This window comes from Pelecanus crispus, chromosome 8 (assembly GCF_030463565.1).
Source record: "Pelecanus crispus isolate bPelCri1 chromosome 8, bPelCri1.pri, whole genome shotgun sequence".
Taxonomy (NCBI): Eukaryota; Metazoa; Chordata; class Aves; order Pelecaniformes; family Pelecanidae; genus Pelecanus; species Pelecanus crispus.
In genome coordinates this window covers 1,518,185-1,540,896 of record NC_134650.1, presented here as the reverse complement: position 1 = coordinate 1,540,896, position 22,712 = coordinate 1,518,185, and the positions used below count along the sequence as shown (strand labels likewise).

The 22,712-nt window shown below is 54.1% G+C and overlaps 1 protein-coding gene across 1 annotated transcript in view; it reads left to right on the top strand.

Annotated features, from left to right (window-relative positions):
• ARHGAP26 (Rho GTPase activating protein 26) overlaps positions 1 to 22,712 on the top strand; it is a 152,840-nt gene that overhangs the window by 66,764 nt on the left and 63,364 nt on the right. Inside the window, exons 13-17 of the mRNA XM_075714892.1 lie at positions 6,088 to 6,153; positions 6,728 to 6,802; positions 16,033 to 16,120; positions 17,267 to 17,325; positions 18,227 to 18,332. Of these exons, the coding sequence (XP_075571007.1) occupies positions 6,088 to 6,153; positions 6,728 to 6,802; positions 16,033 to 16,120; positions 17,267 to 17,325; positions 18,227 to 18,332 (394 nt within the window). The remainder of the gene's footprint in view (positions 1 to 6,087; positions 6,154 to 6,727; positions 6,803 to 16,032; positions 16,121 to 17,266; positions 17,326 to 18,226; positions 18,333 to 22,712) is intronic.

Below are 22,712 nucleotides of genomic sequence, written 5' to 3'. Positions count from 1 at the left end.
TTCTGCCCCCTGAGCCCGGGCTCCTGCCCGTGGTTCGCTGCGCACAGCCTCATCGAGGGCCCGCGTTAGCAGAGGTGCGGGCAGGACCAGGAGGAGCTGCCTGCTGTGGCTGCTGCTGGCGTATAAATAGATTATTTTCCTGGGCTTTGTCTGAGATGGGTGTACGTGTTGGAGGGGAAGGTCTCACTCCGTCGGGCGCTGACGGGGCGATGCTCGGCCGGGAGGGTGGGCTGTGGCCCCGCGGCGCAGCCCGGCAGGACGCGCTGCCCACGTGCCCGCAGCCCGGAACGGGCTGAGCGCTTCCGCTGGCTGCTGCTGCTCTTTGGCCGCGGCGTGTGGGTGTGTTGCCTGGCCAGCGGCTAGCCAGATCCCGAGCTGGGTGCCCGTGTGGGGTGTGCTGGAGGCCAGTGGCTTTGAGGAGAAAGCTGGCTTGTCCCCAGGCTGGTGGCAGCTCCCACGGTTGCCTCCATGTGGGTTCCCAGCCCGGCCCCGGGCTGCCTGTGCCGCTTTGGAAAGTTGTTTGTTTGTAGTGCTGGTAGTGACTGCAGCCCACGCTTCGGTCGTGCCTCTCCGACGCAGCTCAGCGTTTGGCAAAGTGTAGCGAGGCAGAAGACGACACCAAATGCCAAGTTTTTCCCTGCGCGTCTTCACCGAATGAGTACGAAGCTGGGGTTTGATCTGTCAAGGAGGCTTTGGCAAAGTTTCTTATCTTTTAGTACCTCTTCCATTTTGGTGGTCTGTCTTAAAAATGAGAAAAGTCCTCCTTTTCTGCTCTGTAGACCCTCCTCCCCCCGCTTTGGGGAGTGCGTTGGGACCCTCGGCTGAAGGCTGCTTACGTAGCACCGCTCCTGAACCGTCTGGTGGCAATTACTTCCACATACGCCTCTGAACCGGGGCTGCCGCTGGTATGTTCAGACATCTGACTCTGCTTTAGCCCTCATTAAAACCATGTCTGTAGTGAACTGCTTGCCTCACCAGCTACACTTAAAATTGATTCGGAGACTGGCTTTTTGCCACACAGCCCTTGATACAGGAGCTTCCTATAAGGACTCGGAATGAGTGCGATGATGGAGCGGAGTTCGGATGCAATTCCTGACCCTGAAAACCTATATAACCTCTGCTTCCTGCCCGTACTTGGGTTAGTCTGAGAAAGACTCGCAGTACTATAGTGAGGTCTGCTTTTTGGCCACTGTCTAATTTTACAGAGCTTTTGGGTTTTGCATCCTGCTGTGTGGCCAGATGGCCATTGGCCTACGGGGTGATTTATCTTAATCTTCTTTGGGAGCTGGGAGGAAGCGGTGCCGAGCGGTGGGGGTGAGTGGGTGTCAGTGAACTGAGAGCCAGGCGAATTCAGATGCGCTAGTCTGCAAACCAGGAGGACTTTTCCTGCTCTGTGGAAACAGATCCTCTAGGCCATTTGTGCATATTGCATGGAACAGCACAGAAGAACTCCTTTCCCTTCCCCTCTCTACCATTTCCCTCTCCTTTTTCCGTATCCGCTGGGTTCCCTATTAGTTCAGAACCCCATCAAAAGCTGTCTTTATTTTCATAAACTCGTGAGTCCCTTGACTGCCCCATCCGCCGGTGCGCTGGTCTGGGTGGCCGGGCCCTCCCCAGCAGCATTCCTTTCCCAATCTTGGCAGCTCGCTGCTAGTTTGAGACTTGACGTAAGGCTTGAAACCTCATTTCTCTCTTGGTTTCTGCTTCTTGGTTTCTCCCTTTCTCTGTGGCTCTGAAGTCCATGAAGTCTTTGAAGGAGTTTGTAGCAATAATCGTCGTGGCGCTGCATTACACGGCACAGAAACGTGTGGTGGGGTGCGCAGCAGAGCCTGCTTTGACCTTGCATTGCCACGGCCGACGCGCACACAGCTGGAGTCAGCAAGGTTGCCTGAGGCTGAGCAGAGCTGATTCAGTCGTCTTGCCCCTTACTGATGCTCTGATATGCTGTATCAGTGTAAAGGAATTAATGGATTAAATAATCTGCTAGGCAAAAATAGAACAGGGTGAGTCCAGTTTAGTAGCGCTAGAAATACGATGCTACACGAAGGTCAGATAAGTCTGTGTGTGTGTGCAACAGCTGTAATACAAGGGTGTGTATCACCGTTGCTGATGTACAATATTCCTCTGCTAGATTATAATACTGCATCGCTGTTGTGCGCTGAAATGCTGCACCTGTATGAAGAGCCCGTGACGCGTATCTTGGCCTGAGCTGTGTTTCGCATCTTTCCCCTGGGCAACGAGAGCCTCAAGGGAGGGGGAATAGCAGGAGGCAGGGCTTTGCCCCTGCAACATGTTTGCATGCGTGAACAGAAGGAAATACTGCCTCTGATAATCAAAGAGCTTGTAAATCCGCTCCCAGTCATGACTGAGAGGTTGTTTTAAACATATAGGACGGGGATTAGAGATGCCTGTTGTGAAGAGCGGAGAAGCGTGTTGGCCATGCTTTTCTGTGGCAGCCCCGAGAGTTTGCTCTTCCCCGCTGCCTTCCCTCTCTCGTTTCCTGACCCCAGCTGATGACAGGAGGCAGCTCCGCAATGATTTAAATCCATCTGAGTGTGGGCTGTGGGTCCCGTCCCTCCCGTACACGCGTTCCTGCCTCCGCCTTGCTGCAGCAGCAGCTTGCGTTGAGGTCAGTGGCTGAAGACTTGGGTTTGGTGGGGTTTTGATGGAGCGCATTTTTTTTCCCTTTTCTTTTTTTGTTAATCTTGCTGAACCCTGTCACCGCACTAGTCCTGCTGTCAGGGCATGGAGGAGAGTGGGAAGGAGGACGGAGCCGTAACCGGCCAGACCCTGCATCTCCTATGGGCACGCTCGTACAGCATTGCTCTCTCCAGCCCCAAAAGGCCACCGGTTGCCCCTTGCTTCCTCCCCGCCTCCTGACCAGCGGCCGCTGTCAAACAGAAGCTACGTGGGGTCTGAGCTGCTGAGCCGAAGCTCAGGGCTGTGGATCGCTGTGCTGCTGGGGCAAATGGAGCGAGTGTAAGGACCAGCAACGGATACAAATCCGACTGTGATCTGTGCTGTTGCTGAACTGATCATTGGGTAAATGAATGAGATAAAGAGAGGCTGCTTCTGTGAGAGGGGAGATCAAGCTTTTACAATGCTCATTAAAAGTTAAATTTAAGGATGAATAAAGACACTTTGGATATTTAATCAGACATTATTTCTGGATATAACTACTGCAAATAAATCCCTGACCTTTCCTGATCCAGAGCTCGGCAATGAGTGGAAGAGCTTATTCATCTGCTTGGGAGGATTATGCTTGGTCGCTTCCATCCGGAAGGACTGCTTGCGTTTCCTACCTCTGCTACGGCCGAGCGCTGCGGAGAGGTGCAGTCCTAACCCCTTGCTCAGCGGTGGAGGGGTGGGCTCCGCAGGGGGAAGGCACGCGTTTGCAGGTGTCTTCTGCTCAAGTTCAAACACGCGAGGGACTGAGGGAAAACTGCTGGTTTACGGAATGGGTTGGCACTTAAAGTGCGTGGCAAAGAGCCTGAAATGGTGATCTGTGTTGGCTGGACAACGCCGTGCAGGGAGACCAGAAGATCAGGGTTAGGGCCAGTACTAAGCCAAGGCTCAGGCGGCCTGCTGAACTCGCTTTGCCTGTACAAAAAGGTTTCTACACCGTGGTTTCTTGCTTCTCAGGTACCTTTGTGCTTGTGTTTATCAGTGATCAGCAGTGTGGTGGGCTGTGCCCCACTGATTGATGGCACATGGATTTTATGCTGCATCCGTGCTTGCAGAGTGGTGGGGAGCGGTGCTGGAGAGCCCTCCAGGTGCCTAGGAAAGGGCCCTGGAGCTTCTGGATATTCGCACAGCCTATGGCACAGGCATCCTGCAACTTGTGTGCTTATGTTGGCTCAGCACTTCTGTACGCTTGCCCAGAAAAATATAATAGAGCTGTTTTACTGTTTCACTGTTTCAGGTTCTTGTGCCATTCATCACACAAGAAACACCACCAGCAGAGAACTCCAAACAAGTGATTAGTGAGGGACGGCAGCACGCGAGCCATGGCAGCCAGTGAGCTAGCAGTTTATCATGCACCAGCAGTGGATCTGTGTCTGAATAAGCGACGTGACCAGGGGGAACACAAAGGCATAAAATTGCACCTGCCTTGCTGCGAGGGCACTGTCAGCCCTGGGCTCTGATCCCTTCCTGCTGTGCTCTCGATAAAATGCAGTTTTGTGTCTCTTGCAACACGGCATTCCCGCAAGTTTGTGCAGGTGTAAAGTCATCTGCTTTTAAGCTAACGCTACGCCTTTTCTGCCTTCTGGAGTTCAATCTCTTAAACCATGCAGTCGTGCTGTACGTGCTGCTGGGAAAATCCCGCACCTTCCGCGTGGCAGCCGGGGAGCGGAGCGGGTCGGTGGCTCTGCCCCGCTCCCTGGTGATGCTCCTCCTGTCTGCTGGGTCCGCGCTGCCGCGGGAGGTGGCAGGGGCAGATGCGTCCCCGCCAGCTCGAGGGCCAGCCGGGGCGAAAGGCTGGCAGCGGAGGTTTGGCTCGAGGGAGGCGGCTGGGCTGCGAGCCCTGTGTGCCACAGCCTCTGCCCGGGATGCTCGTCCCAGCCCTGGAGCCTGCACACCCTTCTCTGTGGGGCTCCTGCCATTTGACAGGTTTCCCAAACCTTTATATAGGGAGGAAGTAATGTTCCCTAACAAATAGCTGTCTGCGGGCAGTGTTTTCCATGCAGCGGTGGAAAGCTGACTAAGGGATGAATTCTTTCAGCAGGTATTTGGATCGGCGTATTAGTAATTCCTTGAAATTAAATGTGAAAACCTGCAACGGCATGAGTTAATTGAGTTTTACATTCCATTAACTCGAATGTTTTAGATCTTACTCGCAGGCAGAGTCAGCTGCCTTCAGGACATCCTAATTTGCACCAAATAAATATTTCATTTGTGCTAATAAAAGAAGGGGCTATTCTTGAACTGTGCACGTCTGCATAGAGTGAGGGTGAATGGGATGTAATGTATAGTGTTCGTGAGACGGTATTGCTTAGCCGGGCTTTTGCATGCCGGGGGGCAGGAGTGCCTGCCTCAGGTGTGGTGCAGGCAGCGGTGGGGGGCTGCGCTTGGTGCTGGCTGGCTCCCCAGGGACAGGTCCCCTCCCACGGGGCACAGGAGACACTTTGGACAGAGATTTGTCCCGAAATTTGTTCCCATCTCCCAGTCCCTATTGCTCTTGCACCACCACGTGCCGTCAGCTCTCTCCTCTTTGTGTTATGTTTTTACCTCTGCGCTTGCACCTTTCTTTTGATTTCTTTACTCCATTTTCCTTCCCAGAAAGCTATTGCTGCTCACAGTTATCTCCTGCTTCTCTCTTCCACTCATTTCTTTCCCGGTTCGCCTTTTGCCATCACTTTTTAATGCTCTAACATGTCATGTGTCTTGTCCTTGAAAAAACCTGCATCTGCACGAAACCACCTCAAAAGCCCCAAGAAGAAATCCAAGGCGCTGAAGGCCCCCACCCTGCTGCCCCGGCAGAGCCTGGGACGTCGGTCCCGGAGCCCAGATACGCGGGCGGTCCCCAGCGTGGGGTGATGGAGATGGCCTGGAGCTGAAGGCATCTCTCCAGCACGTAGATGGCTTGGTTAGCTGGGTGGAGAGCTGGAAGGATTTGTAGGAATTACCTGGGACTCATCAAGCAAGCTGTTTTCAAGGATCTGTTGTGTCATAGATGATTCCCTTTTTTTCCGAGCAACCTGTTGTCAAAGACAAAGGTCTCTTCAGGTTATCTCACCTTCATCCTAAATTAATATTTTGACCAACTGCAGATGTAAATCTCTGACATAGCCCGGGGCTCTGCTGCTCGGCAGGCGTGGGCGGTGCCGGTTCAGAGAGATGCGGAGGCTGAAATGACGGATTAGTGTTCTGCGCTCGCCTGGGTTACACCTGGTACAAGCTACTGTACTCGTGCCTTTCCTCCGGGAACACCTAATTTATCTCCTCCTCCTTCCTCCTCCCCTCGTTTGAGCAGGGGTACGGTATTGCTGTGAATGTCAGCAACGACGACGGGATGAGCGCTGTGCTCGGCGTGAAGCCGTCCCTCTGGCTAGGTGTTTACCAATTCTCTCTTCTCTTCCCTTTCAGCTGCCCAGTTGGATAATATCGGCTTCAGCATTATCAAGAAATGCATACATGCTGTCGAAACAAGAGGTAGAGCAGTTCACCAGATGGTCTTGTTTTGGGGGACGGCCTTGCAGCTGTTTGTGGCATAGCAATTGCTTACCTGCTCTTTTCATGAACAAAAATGATTCATTAACCCTCGGAGACCCACGTTAGATAAACCCTGTAATATGCTCAGGCAGATGCCTTTGCTGAGGCACACGGTTGCCCCGTGGCCGGGGTTAGCAGGGCTTCAGCAAACACCGGGGCAGAGTTAGGAAACAATGCACTGGACGTGCAAAATGGGGGAAGGGACCGAAGCTGGGGACTTCATTTGAGCACCCCTTCGTGCGGTGCCACTGCAAAGCATTTCCTCTCGTGTGGGACAAGGAATAGATCTGTGTTTCAATCCTTTGCCTAAATCTCTTGCAAAGGCTATTTGTATACAGACGGGCTGTCTTGTTAGCATCTGGATGACATCAAAACTGAATTTTCCCTCTTCTATAATTTTATATGCAGTTGGTGAGAGGGTTTAATTATTTTTGCTATTAGAGAAGCCAAAGAAATGAAAGAAATGTTAGTAGCTCTTTTGACATTCTCCTAACAAGCTCTTTATTTTTCCTAGGGATCAATGAGCAAGGGCTCTACCGAATCGTTGGAGTGAACTCTAGAGTTCAAAAGCTGTTGAGTATATTAATGGGTAAGTATCTCGTATTGTGTTAAAGGCAAGTAGATTGTGCTGCTTTGAAGTCTTGCCAGCCGAGAAGGGAGGCTCTTGTCGGGGTACCTAATCGTGGTGAATGTGCTCTTAGGGCCACATGCTGTTAGAGGCCAGGAGGTCCCGGGGCACCACTGGCAGGTTGCTAAGGTAGGACTCGTGTAGGACATTGCTTTAAAAGGTCTTCTGGTGCAGTCACTGGTGTCCTGCTCACATGCGCTACGAATTTTGGCAGCCTTCCCAAATGCAAACTAAAATCTTCAAAGGAATAGCTGAAAGCTTTTCTTTTAATCTCATACCTGCCACGTTGTTCCCAGAATACTTTTTAATTATTTTCTCTTGTGTGTTGCATGCTGCCTGTGGCTCTTCTTACTTTCCCCTTGGACCTTCTTGTGCCTGTTTTAACACGGTCTTGCCCAGAACTTTCAAGCGTGCGTTTCCCTCATGCCTGAGGCATCGGGTCCTGCGGTTCTGGGTGCTCGGGAGGAGAGAAGGTGTCGGGTCACACCGCGGCAGAGTTTGGTGTTGACGTTGTGGGGCTCCTCTGAGCACTGGCCCCAGTGTGCAGCCACCCTGCAGCTGCCCAGCAGCCCTCGGAAACCTCTCCCCACGTCTGAGATGATATGATGGCAAGAGAGGCTGTGGTGTTTGCTACAAGTGCCTTTGTGCTCTGAACTGGCATACCCGTGGGCCTGACCTGAGCATGGGAATGTGCAGGAGCAAACAGGTCTTGTGATTGTCATTGAGCTGGTAGTTGTTCCTGGCGCAGGTCTGGGACCGCTATGGGTGACTTTTTGTGGAGCGGTTCCTTGTCGGTGGGTTTCCATCATCCCATAGCCATGCAAAGCCCTATGTTGGGTCACGCTCGTTGGTCTGCCTTGGAGAATCTGTAGCCTGACTCCCAGCTCAGCTTCTGTGTCAACTATAGCCCAGGGGTTATACTTGACCCAAAAAAATGCGAGCCGTTCCCCTCGTTGGTCTTTTCGCTACCTTCCCAGGCCTTGGCCCCTCAGCAGAACCACCCCTGCTCCCTGCGTCTGGGGTCCCGGCTGGTGCTGAGGTTGGCTGTGGCTGTGTGTGATCAAGCAGACCATTTCATCCCCTGAACTAGCAGGCGGCGTTTCCATCCCCTGGCCGCAGCCCTGCGGGAGTCTGTCCGTCCAGACACGCATGAGACACACATTTGAAGAACGGTTCTGAAAAAATACACTTGGGTGGGAGCAGCGGCGGCTGCCCTCTGCCAGTCCCGTCTAATGCTTCTTGGACTTGGCAAAACCCTGTATGAAATAGGTGTAGTAATGGGGAAACAAATGCTTAATAATTTGTTGGTGCCCTTATGAATGTGTTTGCTGCTCCTTGGGGGAAGTGAGTGGCATTTGTGGCCTTCTTCCTCTTTCCATTCGCTTATTGTCATTCCTTTGACACATGACATCCTTTTCCTTGCCTTCACAAAATGCCAGTGCTCCTTTCTCTGTGTATTTCTCCTTTCAAAAAGTTCTAATCTGTTGTGTTTCACTTTCAACATCTTTCCTTCTCCTCTCCCAGTTCCTCCTCCTTCTCCCGCTGTTAAGAGCTTCACTGAGCAAAGCCCGTGGTGGCCGTTACAGTTGTCAGCGTTAACCTATGCAAAATTGATAATCCAGGAATAATTAGGAAACAGAAGGGTAAGGCTCTAAATCAGAGGCTGACGCAAGGGGACCTCTCTGCACCATTTTTGCTCTGGCATTTGGAAAGTTCGCTGCAGTCACAAGAGCTGGTGACTGACTCTTTTATTAGTAGAAGTCTGGCATAGGTTCTGGGGCATGTGAGTATGTCCTGCTAGCCACCCAAGCACAGCAGATAAGCCAGAGCTGTCTCACGGCGCGCACATTTGGCACTACTGCGTTAGAGCATCGGTTAAAGAGCGTGGCTGCCCAACGATAAAAATAGCCTGGGGATTGGGTGCCCCACGGCGCAGCAGCTCTGACACGCCAGGTCCTCTGCTTATGCTTTTCGTGCCGGCGCGCGTCACCTCGCGAGCTAGCCGAGCGACGGATCCCGCTTTCTTCTCGCAAGGGCAGTTTCAGGCTGTGTCAGTGCCGGGTTGAGGCGGCGGGGCTGTGACAGATGGCAAAACTTGCTTGGTTTGAGAGCTCTCCGGAGCTGGGAGGGATTCAAAGTTTTGGACACCATCCAACATCCATTATCTCCTCAGCGACTGAAGCCACTCAGCTGTCGACCTCATGTCTCATAATGTGGTGATATATCGTTGGTAGTTTTTCTTTGTCCCGGCACGTCTTCATGAGTTGTCGGTGCTGGAAGCCTCATCAGAGGCGAGTGCGTGCCGGGGGCTGCCGCTCGGCTGGCCCGGTGGGTGCTGGCAGCGTCACTCGCTTTGGGGATCTCCCGTGGGGATCACCCGGATGCTTTGCAAACCCGTGACTCCGTATCTTTCTCTGAATCGCAGGCGATTAAATCATCTTCAACAAGCGCAGCGTTCAGGCTGTCCGTAAAGTCGGTGTCGAACGGAATCGTGTCTGCTGTCAGATCCCTGTCTGTTCTGGGCTGCCCCTTGAGGCTCCGACCTCCTGCCGGCAGCGGCACCGCTCCGCTCGAGCGCTTGTGTTCCCATTCAACCCGCGTGAACTGCAGAGCCAAATTGTGCTTACAACTTCAGGTTTCCCTTATATTTAGAAATGAATGTGGGCAGCGTTGCTGGTTCGCATACAGTTTAAATGGCAAAAAGATCAAGTTTCCTCGCGCGGTGGCTGGTGTCGGTGACGCTGCTGGGAAGGCCTTTGGCACGAGGTGTCTCACGAGGTCGGCACCGTGCTCGGCCGACCGTGGGGCAGAGCTTTCCCGTGGGCAGCAGCCGGGTCGGGGGCTGCGCAGGTCTCGGGCTTAGACAGAACAGCTTTTCTTTGTCTAAACTGGGGGGAAGCGGGGAGGTGTGCCTCCCCCCAGGGCTCGTGGGAGGCGGGTCATCCGTGGCAGAGCAAGCTGTCTTTCCCTAGCCTTCGCCATCGCCGTGTGCCATCGAAACGGGGACAAAACCCAACAAACGTTTATCAGTTGGAGCTCCCGTGAAACGCTCTGTTTCATGTCTCCCATGAAAACCTCTGGAACCCTCAGCACAAGGACATGGAGCTGTAGGAGCGGGGCCGGAGGAGGCCACAGAAATGCCCCGAGGGCCGGAGCCCCTCTGCTGCGGGGCCAGGCTGGGGGGGCTGGGGGTGCTCAGCCTGGAGAGGAGGGGGCTGCGGGGAGGCCTGAGTGCGGCCTGGCAGTGCTGACAGGGGCTGCAGGAAGGGGGGGGCAAGCTTTAGCAAGGCCTGTTGGGACAGGACAGGGAGTAATGGATTTAAACTAAAGAAGAATAGATTTAGACTGGATATAAGGAAGAAATGTTTTACAGCGAGGGTGGTGAGGCACTGGCACAGGTTGCCCAGAGAGGCGGTGGAGGCCCCATCCCCAGAACCATCCCAGGCCAGGCTGGACGGGGCTCTGAGCACCCTGGGCTGGTTAAAGCTGTCCCTGTCGCTGCAGGGGCTGGGCTGGGTGGGCTCTGAAGGGCCCTTCCCAAAGCATTCCATGGTTCCATGAAACGGTTTATTGTGGAGGTGTGTGTGTGCAGGACAGTGGTGGTACCAGCAGATCCGCTGCTGAAACCTGGCGCTAAGATGAGTGTTACGGCGTCTGATCTGCTCTTCTTGCTCCTTCCCAACGTGAGCCGTAAGGGCTGGTGAGCGGGGCTTCCTGCGGCCCCTCGCTGCTGGGATGAACCGTGCCTGCTTTGGAAATCTCTCGAGCCACCAAGCGCGGGTGAGAATTACGGCTGGGTGGTGAGTTTGTGCCCCAGGCGGTTCCCCTTGCCGTGGAGAAATTGGTGAGGCATTGAAACCAGCTGTCTCACGGCAGCAGCTTTCTCCATCCCCAGGAAAGAGATGGGGAAGTTCCTTAGAAAGGGCTTCGGGCAGTGGCCGTGAGGGACGGGCTGTGCAGCAGCCGGGGCCGGCTGCCCCGCGGAGCGTCCCTGGCATTGCACGCGAGGGTCTTGCTGCGGTTCCGTCAGGGCTGTGGGTCTGGGGGTGTCTGATCAGCCTGCGCTTCCTTCCCGCTCGCCGCGCTGCCGCGCCGCGGCCAGCCCCATTCCCTGCCCCGTGGCGCCTGTCCCGTTATCGGGGTCTGCAGGGATGAATGCACGGAGATGAACGGGGCCCCCGTCCGCTCCGCTGCTGCTGCTCTTTGCCTCCAAGAAGAAAACAAACCAGCAAAACTAATTTTTTGGGGGAATGAGAATGGATTCCTCCCACCCCTGAATTTCTAAGTAGATCCTGCCATAAAAAAGCACTTTCTAATTTCTTCTTGATTTAGATCCGGAGTGCTGCAGCTCCCTTTGCTGTCCTCAGATACCCCCCGTATGAGGCTGTAAGCCATAGCCCCCTTTGCTCTGGCAGCCCGGGGAGAGCTGGGGAGCGCTGGCCCGCGTGGCATTTGTGACCACGCAGAACGAGCGATTGGGAGCGGGGGTGATGCCGCAGCGGCTGGCAGCGCCATGGGCTGAGCAAAGTGCTTGCTTCAGTCTCTGCTGGAATAAAAGGCTTGGGGAAATTAATTTTCCACTCCTTTTCCCATTACCCTTTCACTTCAGCCTTTTCCATATCTGCTAAGAGACATCAGATTAGTAATTTGCAGCAATAAGCAACTTCAGGGTTAATACTGAATTTGGCCTGCGGGTGCTTTTCCAGGCCCTATTTCACGTTTATACCGGTTCATGTGGAAATGTGTCCTTGTGCAAAGGCAGCAGTTTGCTGTGGTGCTGGCTGCAGCCGTCTCTAGCTGGGGAGACAGATGCTATGTCTGTAACCTACAGAGCTAACTTTTTGCAGACTCATAAATTTGAAGGTCAAGGGGAACTGATTATCAGCACGGAGCCTTTTCATGAGACCGACAGTAGAATTTCACCTAGCGTTTCATGAATCATGCCTGTGAACTCCTGGATGAGCTTTTGAAAAGACATCCAGTCTCAAGTTGTTTGTTCAACTTCAGTGAAGGTCTTGCTATTAAAAAGTTTTTTTTAGAAAAGTTTTTTTTGGGGGGAGGTGGGGAGGGGAAGTTACTATGCCAAGCTTATCTTTAATCTGTTAAAATTGCCTCCTTAAAAAGGTGGTGTGATAGGAAGTTGTGTTGGCATTGGCGAGGAAGGATGGTGTTCATTTGTGTGATTGCCGTGAGACACACGTGTGATCTTTGTGTGAATATCCATTTCTTAAATGTTTACTTTTTCAAGTGTCCTCTTGATGGTTTGGGTTTTTTTTTAATTAAAATAAACCCTTTGCCCTAAGGGAAAGCCTAACTCTTACTCAGTGCATTCTTTTAATTAGTTTTAAAATTACACTATGCTTACCTATTGCTTTAAAATTCAAAAGCGCATTATACGTGTCTGTGAAAAGACAAATACCCGCTGAGCCGAATCCGTGGGACCAGATGGCGTCGGCAGCTGTATCTGGCGTCAGGCTTGGCCTTGGTAGCGGTGAGTGCCTCTCTGCGCCTGCTCTGGCTCTCCAGGGACGCTTGGCACTTCCAGATCACTGAAAGGACCCACAGCCGTGCCTCCCGAGGTCCCCGCAGAGGTTTCCCAGGGACTTTGGTGGGAGCAGGATCCCTGTTGTGTTTCCAGGTCCTGCTCACCCGGAGCTCGGTGCGGTCACAGCCTTCAGCTCCGGAGTGGCTGGGCGATGCCAGGACCGAGCTAGCAAAGAGCGTTCGTGAAGCAGCACCTAAGCAGGAGAGACACAACGTGCTTACGCCGGCAGACGGGGCACATTCGTGCCCTGCTCCTCCCTCCTCCCCAGCCGCGACCGGCACAGCGCTCCTCGCTTCTGACACGGAGCAGTCGCCGTCTTTAGTCTCGGTCCTCGGCGCTGTGCGTGAAGTATCCACGGCCGGGCCACTTAATGCCGATCTGATGGTGGCTCTCGAGTTGACTGCCTGTAATTGTCAGCAAAGATTTTAAAAAAAAAAATGCCGTCCGCGTTGGTGTCTGCTAGGGGCGAGCGTGCAGATGGCAGCGGTCGCCGAGTAGCCCCTTCGGTGCGGCCGGCTTGGCTCGGCCCCCGGGGCAGCGGGGTCCCGGCGTGGGTGGAGGTGCCAAAGAAGGGAGCGGTCGCTGCTTCCTGAGGGCTCTTTTATTGTCAGAGCGTTAAGGTGTTTTCACAGAAATCCGTAAAAATAGCATCTTATTGATTTCACTAGGGAACTTTGTGCAAACAAGTCTGGCTTCCTGACCTGGGTTGGTGGTTTGCAGAAAGCAGGGAGAAGCAGAAAGCTGCAGATTCCTGCGAGCACGGTTTGCAGGCGGCTGATTCAGATCCGCCTTGGGAAGGAACGGGCTGCTAGTCCGCAGCCTCCTATTTTCGCTGTCCAGAACAGCTGTGCGTTTTTTTGCTTTCTTTAAAGGAATTTTTAAAAGGAAAGATAGGAGGGGAAAAAATGCAGAAAGGAAGGGAAGGCCCCAGAGGAGATGGAGAAAAGTATGCTGCAGTATTTGACAATAAAAATAGAGCTTCAGGGGCTCCCTGGCCCCAGACGCTCGCACTGCGCAGGGCTGGAAGCAGGGAGGGCAGTTCCGCGGTTCCCGTGGGACCTGCGAGCCGGTGCCGTGAATCCCCGGGCAGGGATGGGGTGTGAGGTGAGGGCAGGCGGTGCCGGGGTGCCGAACCCCCTCGGCACGAGCACCGAGAGCGCGGCGGGGTGCGGGGCTGGCACACGTGCGGTTACGAATTGTGGGACTGGATTTCCTCTGGGCACGCTGGCATTGTGGCTGTGCGGGTGCCCGGATCCCACGGAGCAGTGCCGGGGGCTGGAAGCGCGGTGCGATACAGAGGTGCTGAGCTGGTCCCGGGCCCCTCGCACCGACCCGTGGGCAGGCGAGCTGCTCTCCGGGGAGGCTGCTGATGCCGACTGCCGGGACGGGCTGGCCGAGGCTGTGCGTGGCACGGTGCTGGTGGTACCTCGCTGCCCTCAGACCCGCCGCGTGCCCTGGGGTGTGCTGGTCTGGCCCGTGCTGGGATGGACACGCTCCAGGGCTGCCCCAGGAGCCCTCTGCCTGGCTCTGGGAGAGCGTCCTGTGGTTTCAGGATGCTCCCGCCCGTCTCCTCCAGGGTCTCATTGCAAAAGTTGAGTCAGGCCGTTACAAAGCGTGAGCCAGGATCGCTGTTTGCACCTTTCTTGAAAGTCAGTAACGCTCTGGGTGCTGGCCCAGAGCTTCCTTGTGCTGCAAAAACCAGCCGACAGCTGGGGAACGCAAACTCGTGCTGCTCTGCACGGCCTGGTGCAGCCCGTCCTGCAGCCCTCCTGCGCAGGCTGCTGCCGGGGCCGGCCTCTGCCCCAACCCCGCGGGGCTCAGCCTGGAGCTGGGCTGACGGGAGCCGCGCTCGGAGAGCGCTGCGGGGCTGGGGACGATCTCTTCTGCTGTGAGGGTACGTGGTTCGGCAAACGGCTCCAAGGCTCCGGGGCGGGAGCCATCCCAGCGGCACCGTCAGACAGTATTTGGGGGTTCGGGCATGCTGGAGAGCTCAGCGGGGGGATGGATGGAGCAAGCGTCTGCCCGGCATCAGCGGGAAGAGGGTCCCGGTGCCCAGGGACCTGCCAGGACCCGGTGAGCGTAGCTGGCATCAGCATCTCGAAATGCAGCTCGTACCTCCCTCGCGTATCCTTTGCTGTCACTTGTCAAAGCCGAAGCTATCAGGAGAAACTAGTTATCGCCAGAGAGCGTTTTGAAGATCTGTTCATGTTTTCACTTAAGGCAGCCGTGAAGAGTCAGGATTGTAAATTGTGCAGGGGCAGGGTGAGCCGGGGAGCGGCTCGGACCTCGCCTCTGCTCGACAGTGGAAACAAGGACCGGAGAAGTGTCTTTTGAGGATGCACATGTCTGGAGGGGTTCAAAAAACGGGCAGAGGTGGCACTTTGGGACATGGTTTAGTGGGCATGGTGGTGCTGGGTTGATGGTTGGGCTGATGATCTTAGAGGGCCTTTCCAACCTTAGTGATTCTTTTCTAGTTTTACTTTCATTAAAAAATAATCCATCCAGCAAGCCAGGAAACATGAAATTAATTATTACTCTCCCCTTAACTGGTTTAGTGGTGGACTTGGCAGCATTAGGTTAATGGTTGGACTGGATGATCTTCAAGCTCTTTTCCAACCTCAACGATTCCATGATTCTGTGGTTCTAAGATGCCCTGGGTGCTTCTCCTCTCCCTCGCCGCTAGCGCAGCTCAAACCAAGCAGCGTCGCTGCTCCCCGCCGTGTACCTCGGCAGCGGCGAGAGGCTCTGGGATTGTGGCGGTCCCCGGGGGGCCTGCGGGTGTTCCTGCTCTGCGAGGCGACCGGAGCTTCCCGGTCCAAGGCCACCTTGCAGCGTCGGGCTGGCGAGGGCAGCGCGTGGTGGCACGTTCCTGGAGCAGTGACCTGAGCGAGCGGATAACAGCAGCCCGGCAGATAACGTGCGCACGCCGGCTGTGCCGGAGCCCGGCCACAGAGCGCTGTGTGCAGCAGCCCCGCTGCCTCCCTCCTGTCCAAATGAAACGCAGCTGCGGAGCCGAGGGGGTGCGGATCTGCCTTCCCACACCCTCCGCGGCGGTGGGGCCGGCTCTCGCCTTGGGTGGGAGAAGAAGCCGCCCTCTGTCCCCCCGCACGCCCGGGCAGGGCTCCCTGCCTCTGCCACCCGCCCTGTCCTGCCGCCTGCCCGACACCCGCTGACTGCCGCAGGGGCCGTGCCACCGCTGCCGCCGCCGCTCCCGTTCCGGGCTGTGGCAGCGCCGCGCAGCCTGCTCGGGGCTGGGCTTCTCTGCTGAGTCCTGGGGGGTCTCTGCTTGCCTGGGTCCGTGTCGTGTTCGTGCCCTGCTGTCACCACTGCCGATGAACAGCACGGTCTCCTGCGCCCTGCGTAATGTCACGCTTGGAGTCAAACTGCCGATCCCATTGCTCATGATTAATGGTTTTCTTTTCTTTTCCTCGTCCCATGCAAGCGAGCGTGGGCCATCTCGTGTAAGGAACTCTGCCTCCCTGCAGAAGCGTCTGTTGGGGATCGGCTTGTGGTCACTGGGCTGGGGAACAGCAAATGAAATGGGATGTGACAGTTCTCCCACACAGCTGAGCTGGTGAGCGGGTATGAGCTGGTAGTATCTTCACTTTGGTTCACTTCTTCCTTTTTTTTTTTCCTTTTTCCTTAGATCCCAAAACAGCCACTGAAACAGAAACGGAGATCTGTGCGGAGTGGGAGATAAAGACCATTACTAGTGCACTGAAAACCTACCTGAGGTAAGGGAGAAAAGCCTCATCCGTCGTGGGGCTTCAGGACGGATTCGGTGATGGTCTGGGGCGTTACTGCCTGTTATTGCAGATCCTTAACAATAGCGCTGTAATAGAAACAAAGAAACTGCTCTTAGAGAATTTGTTCTGGCTTTTCCCTTAACCCTCCAGCATGTTTGAGTAGGATCTGGGGAACACGATCAGCTCTCCGACAGATGCCTCTGTCATACAAACATGATTTGAAAAGCTCATTCTTGTGTCCCCTGCCTTGATTTAAGCTTTTCCCGAAGCTTTTCACGATGGGCTTCCACCTAATGAGCGTGCGGCAGAAGGGGAGCGCAGAGCTAAGAGCTGTGGCTGTAGTGCTTTTTCAGAACTGGGTGCTGAGCTTTATTGTAGTAATAATTTCTGTATGCAAGTTGATGCCATTATCATTGTGGGTTATCTTCCCAACGGGTTAGTTTGTTGGCAGCAGTCAGCATCCCATTATCCGCAACGTGCTTCTACCTGTCGCGACTGCAGCTTCGTGCTTGCTCTTGCTGTTCTGTGCGTTGGGTTTTATTTGAGAGAGAGAGTGCAGGAGAGAGGCTAAATCCAATTAGGGTGATGAGTATAATTAGCTTGGTGGATCTCAGCCTAGAAAATCACAAAACACTACCTAATTTTGCATGATTGGCAACCTTTGCTCCAGAGTTGGAACTGTTTGCAAAGCAGTGAAGAAGGTCGGCAGCTCCAAGACGTCCCATGGAAGGGATGTGGGAGTGGGAGGGGAGAATGGGGAATTTAATGGGAACGGTGACTGTAAAAGTTTTATGACTAGGCTTGTTTCTCTTTCTAATTTATTTTTAAACTTACTTGGAAATCATGGGCTCACTAATGTACCGAAACTCTGTGTTACTGATGGAATGCTAAAATTAAAAATTAATTTAGTGTGGCACAGAAGAGGGAGGAAGAATAAATCGAAGGGACTTCAATAGATCTTATTTCTACTTCAATAGACCTTATTCCTTCTGACAGGGGGAATTAATTAGAGTTGCTGTTGCTTAATTCTCCACTTTTAAAAATGGAGCTGAACTTATGGTAAGGGCAAAGCTTGATTTCAGTGGATTGTGTTACTCAGATGTGTTTTGTGCATGTTACCTTTTTATCTTCCAGAATGCTTCCGGGGCCGCTCATGATGTACCAGTTTCAAAGGAGCTTCATCAAAGCAGCGAGTGAGTTTGCTGACGTTTATGGCAGTGGTGTGAAAAAGGAGCGTAATTTGCAAGGAACTGAGCATAACCTCTGCCCTGCTGCTTCCCCACCGACCTCCTTGTTCTTAAGTCCTGGAAAGTAGAATGAGAATGGAGAGACGAAGGGGCATGTTGTTGTTTGGGACTGACGGGATGAAAAGGAAACGCAGATGGTGCAGGGGGAGCGGGGAGCTGGCTGGTGGCAGTAGCTGCCGCGGCAGCTCTGTCTTATTTTGACCGCCGTCTGCCAAAATGAGGGAGGCCGTCGTTCAAACACCACCTACGGTGTTTTGATGAGCTCAGTTGCGGTTCAGATGCCTGTGCTGCCCTGGGAGAAGGTGCTTTGTAGGAGAGCGGGTAGCTCTCCGCTGGCAGCCGTGCAGCCCGTACGCACGCCAGTGGGGACCGCGGGATGCGGAGGGCTCACGTGGTCCGTGGCCACGTCGGTGGTGCGGACCCAAGCAGCCTGCTGAGGACCAGATGTCACAACCTCGCCGGGCGCCGTGCTGAGCACGTCCCGACGGTGCTTGGGAACACATTGAACGGGAACGTGCTGATGTTCCCGTTGCTGGAGTCGGAGAAACACTCTGGTTGCAGCCAGCCCCGTCCCTGATCACAACTGGCTTTGCACATGACTGGCGTCTGCTCTCAGCTCACTGTTTCGGCTCATTAGTTTCTTCCTTTTGGAAACAACTGGTTGGAGTTGGTAGAAAGGGAAAGCGCTGTGGAGAGTATCCGCAGCGTGCCTGGGTGTAGGGTGGAGTCGGGAGCGGGAGCCTCGGGTCCCTGGGATGTCTGTTGGTGTTAACGTTCGGGCCTGCGTGCCTTTTTCCATAATAACCCCCCTGATGTGGAGATAAATCATTTTTTATTTCCAATGCAGAACTGGAGAATCAGGAGTCGAGGGTGTCAGAGATCCACAGCCTCGTTCATCGGCTCCCGGAGAAAAACAGGCAGATGCTGCACTTGCTCATGAACCACTTGGCAAAGTATGTTTATGACTGATGTGTTTTTCTCTCCTTTTTCCACTTCCTCTGAAAGTTAATAATGGTAGAAAAGTTTCCTTGTGTGTGTATGTGCGGTGTTGAGTCATATCTGGCTGGCAAGTAACTGGAAACCCGTGTGTGAGTGAAACGAGGACTGAGAGACGGAGCGGGGTGGGAAGGAGGGAGGGAGGGAGGGAGGGGGGCTTTCCCGCTGACCCACCTCCCTGCCCTCCCCTGCCAGTGTGGCCGTGCCCCGGCCCCGCGGCGGCAGCAGGAACCCGTATGCCACGGGGAATATAGCGTGGCTTTTAATGGCACGGTAACGGGGTTTGGCTGTCCGGAAGGCAGAGCAGAGGTTAAGCTCCTTGCTGGGTTTCAGATCAAGCCTAGCATTAAAGGACTAAAAGCTATTTCTTTGCTACAATAGAAGACTGCTCCGGGGCATATTTTCTGCCTTTATGCAACCTGATTAATCAATACTTCTAGGTCACGTTGAAACTTTTCGAGGGCAAAGGAATTGAATAATTTTTTTGCTTTCAGTGGTAGAGCTGACCTGTAATTTCCCATCTTCTTCCTGCGCCTGCAGGTTACCATGGAAACCTTTGATTAGTGTTTAAAAAGTGAAAGCATCATCAGGTGTTTGTGCCAGCCTCAAGGCTGCGGGGCCGTACCTGCCCTCGCTGTTCGCACCGGCGCTGCGTGAGCGGGAGGGCTTAGGCAGGACTTGGAAACCTGGGGAATGAGTTAATCGGCATAACGGTTTGGAAGAAGGTCTGGGAGAACCTGGAGTTTTCTGTTTAAGGGGAAAAAAAACCCAAATGATAGTTGAAATAGGCTTAAAAATGACTCCAGATGCTTTCTTATGACACGGGTTTGTATCTGTTCCATGGACTCCCCGGCAAGGCTGCTAAAAACCAAAGAGCTGCTTTAGATCTTGTTTTCAAAACCTTCTGCATTTACAGGCTGAGGCCAAGGGCCAGGCCGTTCCAGGTACTCCCATTGGCCCAATATGTGCGAGGAATCTCATAACCGCTTAAGTGCTTTTCATTTAAAGGAAAACCTGGTGTGGTGTTTGAGCGAGAGACGTGGAGAGGGGAGGCAGGTAACACAATGGGTTTCGTGCTGCTTTGGTAGGGAAGGAACTAAAACAAAACACAAACAAACAATGAGCGTGGTGGTGTGTGCTATATTAGGAAGAGAAACAGCTCATCGTGGTTATTTAATGGGAAAAAAATTATCTCAGAGAAAGGCAGGAAACCGAGGAGCGAGAGCCTGCTCCGCTGAGCTCGCTGTCCTGGCCCCGGAGCCGGTGCTGGTCCGGGGGGACCCCGGGCGGCGGGGCCAGAGGAGCAGCCAGCCCCGGGCACGGGCCCTCGGGCACCCGTCCCGTGCCCGTCCCGCGGCCCCGGCGCGGCGGCAGCCCTGCCTGGCAAGGAGGACCGTGCTCCGGGAGCACCGGGAGGGCAGCCTGGTCCGGGACTCGTTGCCGCGGCTCTCGTACATGAACCGGTTGAGGCAGCGGTACCATGAAGCTGGATTAAAGGCGTTGCGGTGGAGATGAAGCTTCACACGCACGGAAGATGTTTGGAGGGAGGGAGAGCGCGGCAGGAGGGACGGGGGCCCGGCTGTCCCGGGCGACCTGTGCGGGGAAGGGGGATGCTCTGGGCGGGGGTGGGGCGCGGCGGGGTTTGGGTGCTGCCCCGTCTCTGGCGCGGGGAGCCGAGAGCAGGGCATCCGCAGCCAACGCGGGCAGAGCCGAAGGGCCCCTTTCTGGCCCTGCCAAGCTGGGCTGCACTTCTCAGAGGGGACTGTCTCATCTGTTTCGGGGGTTTTTTTGGCTTTTTTTTTTTTTTTTAAGTAACGTATGAATAATCAAGATTTGCATTTTTATCAGATGAGCTAAAAAAGTATTTCTCACAGTATTACTGCAGAGATCTCTTGCGCTAAAAGCAGAACTCAATCTGTATTGGTCAAATAGAGAGTCTGTCCCACGTTGTCTTACATCTGGTTTTTTGGTTCGTGCGTTCGCTGTTGCTTACTGAAAAGGGACACGGGGCTCCTCATGTGGCAGGGCTGCCGTTAATAACAGTAATAAAACTGTCCTAATACAGCTGATGCATGAAAAAGTGGCAATTATTAACACAAATTAACTATCAGCTGGGATAAGCGCCTTGGAGGTGGCGGAGCAGTGCCCTTCCTTCTGCGTGGCAGAGGGTTGTCGGGGGTTTCCTGCAGCGGCTGGGCGCCCTGCTGCAATTCGGCGAGGGGCTCGTGCCCCGGCGGGCCCGCGGACGCCGGCGTTCTGGCTCCCGGGGAAAGCGCTGCTGCTCCCGGCGTGCGTCCCCCTGCGCGGGAGGGGAAGGGAGAGCTGGAGGCGGCGGGGTGACAGATCCCGGGGACAGGCAGAGGCAGGGCGGAGGGACTGGAGAGTATAAATAGAAAATGAAGTTGATTTCCGCCTCTTGCTGTATCTCTAAGCCTATTTGCGCTGCCTCCTGTCTCATGTTCAGGTGTCCAGGCAATTATCCACGGTGAAATACAGAGCGTGAGCAATCCCTGTCCGTGCTCCTTCGTCAGGAACGTAATGCTGCAAATTTCCTCCTCTGCTCTACAGACCCCGGTTTCAGTGAAACTTGCTATTATGATGCTATTCTTTGACCCATGAGTAGGTGAAACCTTTAATTTTCCTTCTTGGGACACGTTCACACCGTCAGGATTCCTGTGATAAACCCAGCTGTGATTTACTGTTCCTGAAAGAGAGGAGATCTCTTTGTTCTGGTATTTTTCCAAGGGGACCTCCGCAGAAAAGCCTGAATGCCCACAGCCCGGACTGCCCCGGTGAGCCCCGTGCCCACCACTGCTGGCCCTGCCGGCAGGCTTCTCTGAGGATGCAGCGGCTGAAGTTAGGGAGGCGCTGGCCATCTTAAAAACCGCCTGGTTTCTCATGTCTCAGGCCAGAATAGCCTGTGTCTTTCAAAGAATTGAAAGGCAAACCAGCACTTATCTTCTCCTGTTTCTTGTAGCCGTTTTATTACCAGAGTCTCTGTTGCTTGGTCAGTCTGTGACTTCTCACAGCTTTAACGTTTGCAGGGGATGGCTGGTGGGAGCGCTCCTCATCCCCTGCTTTAAAAACACGAAATACGCTTTTTAAAAAGCTACATGAGGGACCAATGCCAGGAGACGTGGCGAGCTCGCTGTGCGAGCGTGCGTGGTACCCCAGCGCGCGGCAGGGACGCCGCCCCTCGCCACCGCGCCCTCCCCGCTCTCCCAAATGCCTTTGCCAGCACCATTTTTTAGAAATTTGTGCCCAGCCTTCCCTGTGCCCGTTGGGGCAGGAGGCTCGAGCTCCGCATGGCGCGGGACCCCTCACGGCATCTTCAGGGTTTTCTCTCTCTTTATTCTAGGAATTTTTTCCCCACTGTTTCTAGCTGGGAAAGGAGGAAAACAATACTTCCTCGGTGCTGCAGAGCACCTTGGGTGCAGCAGGCTGTCCCACAGCACGTCACCTAGCAACACGCTCCTGCTCGCGTGCTTCCGAGTTGTTTTGCTGCAGATATCTCCTTTTGGCCCAGCACTTGTCTCCAAGAATGGCTACACTGCAGTTTCAAATGCTTTCTTATCAATAGAATGTGCCAGCTCCGATTAAACCAATTTTTTTTTTTTTCCCCTGCCAAATAAGTTGAAGTGGTTCAAAGCGAAGCGCAGGTGCGCGCGGTGCTGCCGAGCTTGCGGTGGCTGTGCCGATGGTGCTGCCAGGAGCAGAGCTGGTTGCAGAAAATTGCCATTTTTGTTAGTGGAGCTGCAGTATCATCCCCGTCTTTATCTTCTTGTTTTAATGTACTTTCTCACCAAGGAGTAAATGCTTTGGAGGTGCAGAGGAGGAGGATTTCGCTCTGATTATGTTTCAAGCATTTAGGAATTATTCCTTTTGCACGGACATAATTTGACATCTGAGCCTTGCTTTGTTCTTGTGGCAGTGAGACCCAGGTTCTCCAGCACAGATGGTGCCGTGCTTGTGCACCCTTCAGCAGGGCTCCCGAGCCCCTCCTGCGGCTCTGCATTGCTCTGCATTGCTCCGTGCATCGCTCCGTGCATCGCTGCTGCTGCTGCTGCTCCGCGCATCCCCCTGGCCCGAGGAGCGGGGCTGCCCCTGCCTGCGTGTCTGCTCCTCTCCTGGCAAAAGGGTCAAAACAATCAAGGAGGCTGCAGAAGGAACGTGTGTACGTGTATTTAGCAGAATTAATTATCTTTAATCATTCACAGCTGCGGCCTGGCCAGCAGTGACTAGTTCCCTTTGTTTTTGCTGCAGTAGTGTTTTCTAGTTTACGTGTTTTAACCAACATGATAGTGATTGCTATCTCTAGCACAAATTGTTTTCCACTT